Genomic DNA, 12,715 nt, shown 5'->3' with positions numbered 1-12,715 from the left:
CTTGGCAGTAAAGAAGCTGCTTAAAAAAAAAAGCAGTTTTTGCTGCATTTTTCAAGATCCCAAAGTTCAGCATTGCTTCCACCACAGAAGCATGAACAATACAAGGTGTTCGGCCACTAATGCAAGACATATGTGAAACCATAAAAACATTTTTTGGAAAGTAGGGTTATTTGATCAAATTGTTTAGTGGACAAAGATTTTTGTCTCTGAAAAAATTGTGACTATTCTGAACAAAAAAGTTAATATGGGTTCATGAAAAAATACACAATTACAAATTAACAGCAGGGGGAGGTGAATTTGTCAGGAATAGTTTACCAAAGACATTGGCAGAGCATTGCTTTTGTAGGACATGGTTTACTTTCATACTTTGGTGGGCCCTTGAGATGACCAGGTACTGTTCAAATTTCACACCTTGGTCAGCCAATATTTATGTTGCACACCTATCACTAATTTAAACTGTACTAATCCTAACTGCCATTCTCAGGTGAATAGACCAAGTCATTATGATTTAAACTTGGGAAAAATCACAAAAATAAATGTGTTTCACATACTGCTATACAGTCTTTTTCCCCACTTAAAATACAGCAAAACCTGCATTTTTTTGCTGCGGTTTTGCATTTGCTCATCGCGTTGGGTCAGAAAAAAACACAGCAAAAACGCTGAAAGAATTGACATGCAGCAATTTTCAAAAACACAGCAGTTTTCCAATTCAGTAAGGAAAACAAATGTGTGCATGAGATTTCTGAAATCACAGCTTTTGCTAGTATTGTAAAATGCAGCTTAAAATTTGCACAAGTGCATAAAAAAAGCAGCAAAAGCGCAACATGTGAACATAGCCTAAGAGGGTGTTCACACTTATGCAACCACATTATTTTAGTGTCATTTTCATTTTCCCAGTGTGTTTCTCAATAGATGTGTTCTTGGTATAATTTTTTTACATAATAAAAACCTGGTATTTTAAACAGGTGTGTGTAGATTTTTATATATCCACTGCATACACGTGACGCCTTTAGAGAAGGCCTGGTAGAATGGCCCCAACAATCAGTACACCTTCCAAAAGCCTTGCACAGGTGATGACATGATCATTCATGTATGGAACCAGTACATGTACTTCTGTGCTATATATTTTCATGTATGCTTCTAACCATAAATTGGCAAATAGTGTAATGTAAAACATATGTATATCCTTGTAAGATGGAATACTGCTGGGAGAGCACTAGTGTGAACAGTGAGACCTGTGAATTAAAGTGTATCCAGGAATCATTTACACCCATTCCTCACAGATGTCTGCATCATTGTTTGTATCTGACGAGTAAGGACAATTAGAGGTATTGACCCCTCAACTTGACACTGCCAGGAAAGTGTTAATCATCAAGAAAAATGTTTGTTTTTTTCATGCTTTCTGCTAACCCTGGGGTACGTCTTATAGTAAGGTGCGTCCTATGGTCGGGAAAATACATTATATTCCTGTACATCCACAAAAGCAACCAGGGCAACAAGGGATATAATTTCTAAAACCCCCCAAAAACCATGTAGAACCCTGACTTGCAAGACAAAGTTACAATCTAAATGCTTATTTACCAGGGCGAGAGGGGCAGTCAAAGTTGAACACAGATTCCATGTTTCTTGACTCCGCTCCATAACTCACGTCAAATGGGTTTTGACCCTAAAACAGAACAGAATTATTTTCTTTACTCTTTTGCTTTAAAACTTAAGAAAAAAAAAAAAAAAAAAAAAAACATCCAAAGCATATTTATTTATTCTGCAAAATAAGGATGAACGCATTTAACCTCTGTCTAGTGAACTGTGAACTCTTACAAGACCGGTGGTTGTCATGTATCAGATCACATGCCAAACATTTTATCTTCTGCGTCTCTCAATTGAAACCATTCGGACATAGAGTTAAATGCCACCCATGTTTATTATAGATCGTACATATATTTTAGACACTTATCTTAGGATTTAACACGCTACACTCACTCTGGTTTTACCAATGACAACTATAAAAAAAAAAAAAAAAAGTCTTTAAACCAATAAAGATAAAAAAATTAAAAAAAAAGTTTGTAAGGTTTATTTCTTTTACAACAAAAACAGTGTTCTGACCCAAGCTTGGATACAAGTTGATGTGTTAATAAGCCTAGATGCTGGGTATATTCGGGAACATTAAAAATACAGTTTGATTAAGTTACTAAATTTTCTTAAGCGTCCTTTTATTTTTTAAAATGTTAAACATTAAGAAGGGAATTGTAGTAGTGCTTTCAATTTACAAGCAAGTAATCAAGCTACGCTTCACCGAGCGTTAATTATAGGCAGTAATGGAGTGGTTTGGGACAAAGGTTAAAGACTATTTTAATTACGGTACACTTATAATTCTAAGAGCAGAATAATAGTGGTAATATAAAGGAACACCAAACATACAGCATGTAAGACTTGATAATATGATTATAGCTAAAATAACTACTTCTACCAAATGATAACCTGGATACCTCAATGGTGGCGTGAGTAGGGTAGGTAGTCGCATCTCATTAGTTAGCAAAGAATTAAAAGGCAACATTGTAGCGAAGGAAGCATAAAGGTTAATGAGAAGATGGTGAGGGTCTTGTCTGATCATCGCTTGTGGTTCTGTGTTGAATGATCACCTGGCAGATGTAAGATTTGTGAGAAAGCCAAGGGCTCAAAATCATGCGATCTCAGTTCCCAATGACAGCTGGTCTAACCGAGATATCTGACCTGCTTCATTCATCCAGTGTTCTTAAAGCACCACTCCAGAGGTGTCGGAGTGGTGCTACTAATCTAGAGTCCCTGTCCTAGTAATAGAGGCAGTTGCTGTCTTCATCTGTTATCAGTTCCTGCCCGATCCCTCCAGGCACAAAGATCTTCAGCAGATCACCCGGTTGCCACGGCAACATGTGATCACATCAAGAGGGGTAAACTGATGGGCGCTTAAAACAACGCGCCCCTGAACCCCACGCTGTAAATTCCACCGAAAGAGGTTGACAACAGCATTTGTTAGGCCAACAGCTGCAAACTCAGCTCCACCACCAGCTGTTACAGAAAGACAATGGCTGAATAACAACCATCTTGCTCCATACACTTGTTCATAACCTGCTCGTCGTTAAGGGGTTGAAGAGTACCTATCACCAATCTGGGGCTGTCCTTTTTTTATTAAACAAAAGGATGATAGATACTCTAAGGATAAATTAGACCTGTTCCTTAAGGGGTTAATCTAACAAATGTCCAAAAGTAGGATACATCTGGTATCATCACATCCGCAACGACCAGCACAATTAAACTTATTAATTCTGCACGACGAACAAGGCAAAACAAAACCCTAAGCCAGAATAGCCATTTTTGTTCATCCCAACTCACATAAAATGAAATAAATGATCCAAAAGTCGTATTGACCCAAAAATAGTGGCAATAAAAACTATAACTTCAACTAAAAAATTCAGTCCTCAGAAAGATGAAAAAGTTCTGACTCAGAAAATGAAATTCTTATACTACACTTGGCATCACTGTAATCTTATGGCTCCATACTATAAAACTATCTTTAGCAAGCATATTGAACGAAAAAGAAATAAAAGCCAAAATTGATTTTTTTGTTGACTCCTACTACCAAATATGTTAAAAAGTTATCAAAAGTCAGAGTCATACCATTGAAAACTACAGCTTGTCCCACATAAAATAACCCCTTGTATAAACTCCGTTTACGGGAAAAAGGTTATAATTTATGGCTCTCAAGAGTATGAGGACTCAAAAACAAATGGTTTTTCTCAAAAGTAATAAAACAAAAACTACATAAATGTAGTATTACATAAAAGATACACAAAAATCTCTCAATACAGATACACAGATTATGTGATTAGGGTTACAACTCAGCATATAGAACATAAAAACTTCTTAGGGCATAAAGAAAATGCTCAAAATGAGTATTGTGCCTTCAAATACTTTATTAAATATAACATATATATCACAAGTTAAAAGCTAAAATAATTCTTGAAACAAAAAGAAACAAGATGCTGCATTATATGAAGGGATACATTACATGGATAATCCAGTACAAAAACATAATCAACATCATAGACAGCAATGCAGTAAAAGGATAAAATATAATCCCCATAGAGCAACAATAGGTCAAGAGTTGGGGTGGGCACTTAATTTTCCAGAGGGGACAAGAGAGACCGTGACTGTTGTGGAAAGCAGGCCGCGACCAATCAGCAGAGCGGGGTTTAAATTTGGCGCCAAAAATCACTGATTGGTCGCGGCCGGCCGCGACCAATCAGCAGAACGGCGTTGAAATTTTCCTTCCATATCGCTGATTGGTCGCGGCCGGCCACCGCGACCAATCAGCGCCGTATTAGTGAGGACCGGCGTTGCTTGTGCGGCTACTTCCGCTGCGAGAAGCCGGAAGATGAGCGGCTGCTCGCAGCAGAAGCATCCCGACCGCTCCCCGGTCCTCCGTTCACACTTGCCGTCCGGAGATCAGCAGGCCAAGCCGCTAATCTCCCGACGTTAGCCGCATGGAGGTGAGCGGCGCCGCCTGTCGGGGTACTTGTGCTGCCAGCAGCGGGGAGATGAGCAGCTAGCGCCGCTCATCTCCCGGCTGCATCACCGCTGACCTCCGTGCGGCAGATGAGCCGCCATCTTTTTCTGAAATCCCGCGTCGCTGATTAGCCGAGGCCGGACCAATGAGCGACGCAGGATTTCCTTGACAGACAGCGGCCGAACCAATGAGCGACGCGGGATCAGACAGACAGACAGACAGACAGACAGACAGACAGACAGACAGACAGACAGACAGACAGACAGACAGACTAACTATATATATATATATATATATATATATATATATATATATATATATATATATATATATATATATAGATATAGATATAGATATTGCCCAAGTTGGCTTCCAACACCATCAATAGTTAACATTCTAATGTGTAGGGAAGCATTGCAATTTAATTATTTTTAGATGCGAGAAAATCACTAGTGGTATGAACGGACACACTGATGGAAATTGGGCTTTTAATATGTATTAATAAAAAGAAAAATAATGTCTGAACAAGGCTTAAAGTGGTTGTGCACTACCCTGCCTCTGTTACTAGTTTTGCCATAAATGTTTAAGGATAATGCCCCTAAATTTCATGTTTTATGCCATTTGCTTCGCTTCCTATGCCCTGGCACCAGCTCGGTTGTCATAACGATCACTTCCTGTTCTGAATCCTCATTTCCCATCATTCATTCATTGTGTGAGGATGCAAGCCAGCAGTGAGCACAGACCTGTAACTTCGCCTAAACCTCTCCTATTCCTCCTCCACCTTCAAACACAGCCCCTATATGACCTCCTGTACAGGACGTTGCAGGAAACAGAAGTAATACATAAAGCACCAGAACATCACCCCAAATATTAAAGATTATCCACTACTCCTCCCTCACTGACATGGATGATGGGATGGATCAATGGATGGATGGGGAGAGATCTGAATATAAAGAATCTCATACACCAAAGACTACTGCTTAAAAGGCAATGCCATACACCAAAGACAACTGCCATCTGTCAGGTCATTTATGAGTACCATACTAACAGTATCCTGAAATAGGGCTTGGGCAACCCTTCAGGATTTGTAAGCCCCGAAAAATGAATACGTAAATGCGAAAGCCTTACTTACCTGTAACGGGATTTTTCGGAGCCCAGGACAGCACCACGAGAGAGAGGATCCGCCCATCAAGGACAGGAAACCTACAGGTTAAAAAGGGCAGCACCTCTCTCCCGCCTCAGTTTAAGTGAACAGAGCATGAGAGGACCGCCAAGGTTAATTACAACAAGACAAAACACAATATTCATTTTAAGCCAGTGACTTTAACTTCCCCTGTGGTTGCAAAAAAGGAAAATAACCTTATGGGGGTGCAAAACACGAGTGTAGGGAGGGAATATAAGGGTGCTGTCATGGGCTCCGAAAAATCCCGTTACCGGTAAGTAACTAAGGCTTTATTCGTACTCCCATGACAGCAGCACGAGAGAATTACAGAGACGAAGGAGATTAGGGAGGGACCACAGCCTGAAGCACCCTTCTCCCAAAGGTGAGATCAGAGGACTCCCCTAAATCTAAACTATGCCGCCTATAGAAGGTGGAGGGAGAAGACCAGGTGGCAGCCTTACATATGTCTTCGATGGAAACCCCCGTCTTCTCGGCCCAGGAAGTTGCTACTGCTCTGGTGGAGTGTGCCCTCAACCCCTCCGGGACTTCCTTATCTCCCGAAGAGTAGGCGAGGGTGATTGCTTCTCTAATCCACCTCGCAATTGTAGATTTTGAAGCTTTACAACCCATCCTAGCCCCCTGATGACATAAATAGGGAACTCTCTTTCCTAAAACTCTGTGAGACCTCCAGATATTTAAGTACGCGCCTTCTAACATCTAATGTGTGTAGTTTCTCCTCTTTCTGATTTTTAGGGGGAAAACAAAAAGTTGGAAGATTTACCCCTTGAGTTCTATGAAAACGTGAGACTACTTTTGGAAGAAAAGCCAGGTCAGGCCTTAGTACAATTCTATCATCCAGAATTTGAGTAAATGGTGGGGATATAGAAAAAGCCTGTATGTCACTTACTCTTCTGGCCGAAGTTAGAGCAACTAACAGGGCTGTTTTAAGAAGAATAATTTTATGGGTGGCTGAATCTAGGGATTCGAAGGGAGGGTTAGTCAAGGCATTTAAGACCAGGTTTAAATCCCAGGGAGAGGGTCTGGATTTAATAATAGGTCTACACCTGAAAGAGGCTTTTATAAACAGTGCTACCCAATAATTAGCGGCTATATCAAAAGAAAATAAGGCTCCTAAAGCCGAAACTTGTACTTTTAATGCACTAGTGGTTAGGCCCTGTTCTAAACCCTGCTGTAGAAATTCTAGCATCTTCCCAATAGGGATCCCATCCTCTAGTTTGAATTCTGAAAAGGACAGGAACTTTCTCCAAGTTCTAGCATAGATGCGGGTAGTAAAGGGCTTTCTGCTACATAGGAGAGTGTTTACTAAATTCGTGGAAAACCCTTTGCTGGTTAACAGTGCCCTTTCAAATTCCATGCCGTTAAATGGAGATTTGAAGCTGGAGGATGGGAAACCGGACCCTGAGTGAGAAGGTCCGTAATCTCCGGAAGGACCCAGGGGTCTGATATTGACATTCTGCGGAGACAAGAGAACCATGGCCTCTTGGGCCAAAGGGGGCATAGGAGGCTCATTCTGGCTTTGTCTGCCCTGATTTTCCTTAGGACTGACGGAAGCAGGACCATAGGAGGGAATGCATACGCCAAAGGAAACTCCCATGGAATCATGAAGGCATCCACTGCCAGGGGCCTTTCTCTGGGGTTTAGAGAACAAAATGTTGCCACCTTCCGATTGGATTTTGTCACGAACAAGTCCACTGTTGGAATAACCCACATTGCCACAATCTTGGAGAATATCTGAGGGTTCAAGGACCAGTCTCCTTCTTTTAGGCAATTGCGGCTGAGAAAATCTGCTCTGACGTTTTCTTTTCCTCTTAGATGAACAGCAGAAAGGGAGAGAAGATTATCTTCTGCTTTCTGAAGTCTGTCTGCTACTCTCATTAAGTCTTTTGAACGGGTTCCCCCTTGATGATTTATATATGCTACTGAGACTTGATTGTCCTAGAGTATACGGACATCCTGGCCCGGTAAATATACAAGGAACCCATTGAGCACATAATCAACTGCCAAAAGTTCCTTAACATTTGAGGAAAACTGTACCTCATTCTCTGACCAGGTCCCCTGAATTAAGTTACCTTCAAAATGAGCTCCCCAACCTGTAGCACCTGCATCTGTAGTCAAGACTGCAGTAGGTTTACTCTCCCAAGGGACTCCCCTGGAAAGATTAGTGTATACCAACCACAAACGAAGGGATTGTAAGGAGTGAGGGGCCAAGGTAAACTCCTGGTCTAGATGTCCATCTAGAATTGAGTCGTTATACAATATATCCCATTGAAGAGCCCTTGAGTGAAATTGGGACCAATGCACCGCGGAAAAACTTGAGGTCAGGGTCCCTAATAATGACATGGCTTTACAGAGTGGGTGTATCCACACAATGTTTCACTAGGCCCTGGATTTTTGCAAATCTTCTCATCTGATAAATGGCATAACTGTCTTTCTGAATCTAAAATGACCCCCAGGAACTGTTGAGCTTTTTGTGGGGTCAACCTAGATTTTTCCAGATTTAGAAACCAACCTAGGCCTTCTAGGACAGAAATTGTCACCTGAAGGTGGGCCTCGCATTGTAAAAAGGAGTTCCCCATTATCAGGAAATCATCAAGGTAAGGGATTATTAATATATCTTTTTCTTATATGAGCCATAACTTCTGCCACTAGTTTGGTAAAAACCCTCGGGGCTATAGCCCAGGGTTCCCCAACTCCAGTCCTCAAGGCCCACCAACAGGTCATGTTTTCAGGATTTCCTTAGTATTGCACAGGTGATGGAATTATTGCCTGTGCAGGTGATGCAATTATCACCTGTGTAATACTAAGGAAATCCTGAAAACATGACCTGTTGGTGGGCCTTGAGGACTGGAGTTGGGGAACCCTGCTATAGCCAACCCAAAGGGAAGGGCGGTACACTGGAAGGGTTTTACTACCCCTTTCATTTTAATGGCCAATCTTAAATACTTTTGATAATCCTTAAGAATGGGAACATGGTAATAAGCGTCTTTAAGATTCAGGACTACCATATAACAGTGGGGAAAAAGTAATTTTATTATAGTTTTTAATGATTCCATTTTAAGAAAGCTATTTAAGGATCTTAAATTTAGGATTGTCCTGAAACACCCATCTGGTTTGGGGACCAGGAAGAGCGTGGAGTAGAATCTGTGTCCCTCTTCTGTTTCAGGAACCTCAATCAGGACGTTTTTCTTTATTTAGGTCTTTAATCTCCGATACGAGGGCCGCTCTGAGGAGGAACTAGAGGGAATAATCACGAATCTTCTGTAAGGAAGGGCTTGAAATTTAAATTTAAGACCAAATCTAATCAGGCTCCAAATCCAATTGCTATGTGAAATAAGTTCCCAAGCCGGGAAAAACAATGACAATCTCCCTCCCACCTGGGCCGATTGGGATTCCCCTGGTTTCTGTTCATCTTTGGAAGAAAGAGCACATTCCTTAAGTTTTGACTTAAATGAACATTTCTTGCTCTGAAAAAATTATAGACAGAAAAGTAGAAGAATTAGTAGAACTTTAACGAAGATTCCACTTAGCCCCTGGAATATGTGGTACTGTAGAAGCAGAGGAATCCTTCTTAACCAGCGGAGGATCACGCCGAACAACAGGACCTTCCTTCCTGCTTTTTGCGGTGAACTTCCTAGTTGAACGACTGGACCCAGACTGGCAACGACGTTGCACCGCCTGTTGTGAGGGCTCCCCAGAGGGCTGCTCATGCAGCAGTTGTTCTTGCTGAGGTGATAGCTGCTCCTGTGTATCTCCCAGGTTACCAAAATAAAACAAGGGGCTGGGAAGCACCTCTGTATGCTGCCAGGTCCTTTTTATACTGGCCATACCAGGTACCTGTGTGGTGGGTCCCTGGAAGGAACCTCCCCCTCCCCCCAGGTGGGCTGATCACTGCCTCTCAGCAGCACTGGCGGGACACCCCTCGTCCGGTGAACAGTCTCCTGCTCCGGTGTCCTCACATCGCATGCATGCGGTCCCGTACTTCCTGGCTGCGCGCGAACTACGCCCACTTCTGGTGGAGGCCTCCGGCGCACCGGAAACACGTCACAGGGCCGCGCCTGACACGTTCCCCGCCGGCGCGGCCCAGATCTCTTGTATAGTGTAGCGGGGGGGGGGTTGCCCGCATACGGACCCACACATAGTGGACCATTCACCTCCGCAAGAGGGGATGTCATGCTGACCGCAACGCACACGGAGGTGCCCCAATGAGCCTTGCCGTGGCATCTCCAGAAGTTCAGGACCGACTCGGACAGGAAGTTCACCGCTCCAGGCACCCTGTCTATCCATCTGGGGCAAGAGACCAGTTCTTCATCCTGCAGGTAAGCCTGATAGGTCTCCCATCAAGGACAGGAAACCTAAACTGAGGCGGGAGAGAGGTGCCGCCCTTTTTTAACCTGTAGGTTTCCTGTCCTTGATGGGCGGATCCTCTCTTGTGGTGCTGTCATGGGAGTACGAATAAAAATATATTTCCCCCTTACCCCACTGATAATCCGTCCACCCCTCTGCACCGGCGTCAGTGATTCAGTCAGATGGCCGTATTACTAGCCTGAGGATCGCACTGCAATCCTTGGACTGGCCATCGGCTCTCCTGACCAGAGCGTGACAGCTGCATAGAAGTACATGCTGTCATGCTCAGGTCAAGAGAAGGGGAAGTCCAAGCATTGTGATGCAATCCTCGGGCAAGTAATATGGCAGACTGACTTAATCACTGACACCAGCGCATAGGGGTGAATATTTAGTTCAGATTTACAAGCACTTGAATAGCCGGCGTGCCACTATAAATATTCCGGGGCTTACAGCAACACAACAGGTCAACACCCAAGTCCTATTTCAGGACACTATTAGTATGGCATTCAAAAATGAGCTGACCAATTCCCTTTAAAACAAGCAACCAAAAACAAAATTTAAAAAGAACCTGATAGGAAATTGATGGCTGTATCACAGATTAAATGATAAAAGTAAGGTTGCTAAATAAAACAAAATATAAATGGCATACTAAGGTGAGAGGTAAATTGCTCTCAGCATATGTGTTATAAAACTTCAGCATGTGTTCATATCATGAAAGATCCGTAGTAGCTGTCCCGTGGATATAGCAAGTAGATTCGCCAGCCAAAAATAAAAAAAAAAAATTTGGGGGGAGCATAATAACTATTATTTTTCTGCCAACATAGCAGTATGAGGCTTTTCATTTGTTGATGAAGGGACATTTTAATTGGTACCATTTTGGAGTCTTTACGTTTTTATTAACACTTTCTATTTGGATTTTTGGATAACAGAATGAACCAATAAATCGCAATTCTCTAAATGTTTTTCCCTTTTTAATGCAGTTCCCCATGTGGTATAAGTGATAAAACAGCCTTTTTTCTTCAGTTCAGTACAATTAGCGATTCCTAATTTATACAGGGTATGTGTCGCTACTTTTGCACACTAAAGTAAAAAAATCTAATTGCATCAACATATTTCGAGAGCTGTAACTTCTTTTTCTGCTGACTGCTGAGTGAGGATTTGTTTTTTTCTTATGTGAGGAGGTGACCTTTTCGGTGATACCATTCTTATTTAGGAGTTTGTGATCGCATTTTATTGCATGGTGGTGTGATGCCCAACGTGGGGCTTTTGGTCTTCTCTATATGTATTCATTTTCTTTACGGTGCTCACTTACAAATTTTTTTATTTTCAGTTTTCCGTTAGATCCCTCCCATCCCACATGAGAATGCAAACTGATTGCTCTGATGAGCTCTGTACAACCACACCCCCACCACGGATTGGCAGCTTTCTGCCTATGCACAGTATACACAAAGCAGTCAGTGGTGTGGACAGGGTTGTACACATTCCAACAGAGAACTAGTAGATGTGTAGCAGATAAAACTAATTTTATCAAAATGACAGCAAGCAGCCGACTAAGTGATACCACTGGAATAGGGGAAAATGCCCATACATCATACTGCTCTCAGATGAGATTGCAAAAGGCTGGCGAGAAATTCCCTTTAAACATCCAGGACCGAGCTGGCAATGGGACAGACTCTGGTGGCAGGAACTCTTTTATCAGCCAAGTAGACATCGCAGTGAAGATGCCTGAGCCCGCATTATCACATGTCATATCGACATCTTCCCCATTATGATGTACAGGTCGGTCAAATATTAGGTAGTGGTTAAGCCCGGCATTGCAAGTGAATCTTAGATGCGATCGCTGTGCCCATGGGAGAATAGCAAAAATTTGGACCAACTAACAGATTGCAATAACTTACATGTTTATTGATGCATTACTACATTAACGCATAAGCACTTTAAGCCCATGCAAGTATAAAGATGGTACATAAGACTTTAGGAGTCAACGGTGTTTTCCCAAAATCGTAAGTAGTCATATAGTCTAGTCACATTGTAAGTAGTCACATGGTCATATATCTCCTATGCAAGGAGACATAGACCATGTGTTACTACTATATGCTCCAGTAGAATAAGAGAGCCATGTAGTATTGAATGCTTGGCCTTCGCTCCATTAATGGTCAATAGGGCTGTCAGAAATGGCAAAGCTGTGTACTACAGCTATGGGACTGATGGAGAAAGGAATGAATGGAGCAGAGGCAGAGCATTCAGGACCTATTCTATACATGCTTGTGCTAGGCAGAGCCCGGGTCTCATTGATCCAAAGCTCAAATCTCCAAATTGATGGAGGTCTCAGCAGCAGGACCACCAGCGATCAGCAAGTTATCCTCCATCCAATGGATAGGGAACAACTTGTGATTTTGGGAAAATCCCTTTAAAAATTTTAGTTTAAAGAATTTTCTTCATTCAACTTCCTTCAAAACATTTGACTGCATTTTTCATTTTATTGTACTGGGGCCTAGGGAAGTAACATTTGGTTTGTGTGCTCCTTCTTCGTCCCCATATACAGAGCACTAACACTATATATCAAATCTATGGGATGTGATGGGCACTGAATTATACGGACAGAGAACTGAAAGCAAGATATTAATGGGGCAGAATAAAGCCAA

The 12,715-nt window shown here is 42.1% G+C and overlaps 1 protein-coding gene across 1 annotated transcript in view; it reads right to left on the bottom strand.

The window, feature by feature from the left end:
- Positions 1–12,715, bottom strand: part of MKNK2 (MAPK interacting serine/threonine kinase 2) — a 55,410-nt gene that overhangs the window by 31,423 nt on the left and 11,272 nt on the right. The window contains exon 3 of the mRNA XM_073686328.1: positions 1,582–1,666. Coding sequence (XP_073542429.1) covers positions 1,582–1,666 — 85 coding nt within the window. The remainder of the gene's footprint in view (positions 1–1,581; positions 1,667–12,715) is intronic.

This window comes from Phyllobates terribilis, unplaced genomic scaffold (genome assembly GCF_046119375.1).
Source record: "Phyllobates terribilis strain yellow unplaced genomic scaffold, ASM4611937v1 Scaffold_1__5_contigs__length_1240528914, whole genome shotgun sequence".
In the NCBI taxonomy this organism is placed as follows: Eukaryota; Metazoa; Chordata; class Amphibia; order Anura; family Dendrobatidae; genus Phyllobates; species Phyllobates terribilis.
Note: the sequence above shows the minus strand (reverse complement) of the source record. Positions and strands in the feature narration are given on the sequence as shown.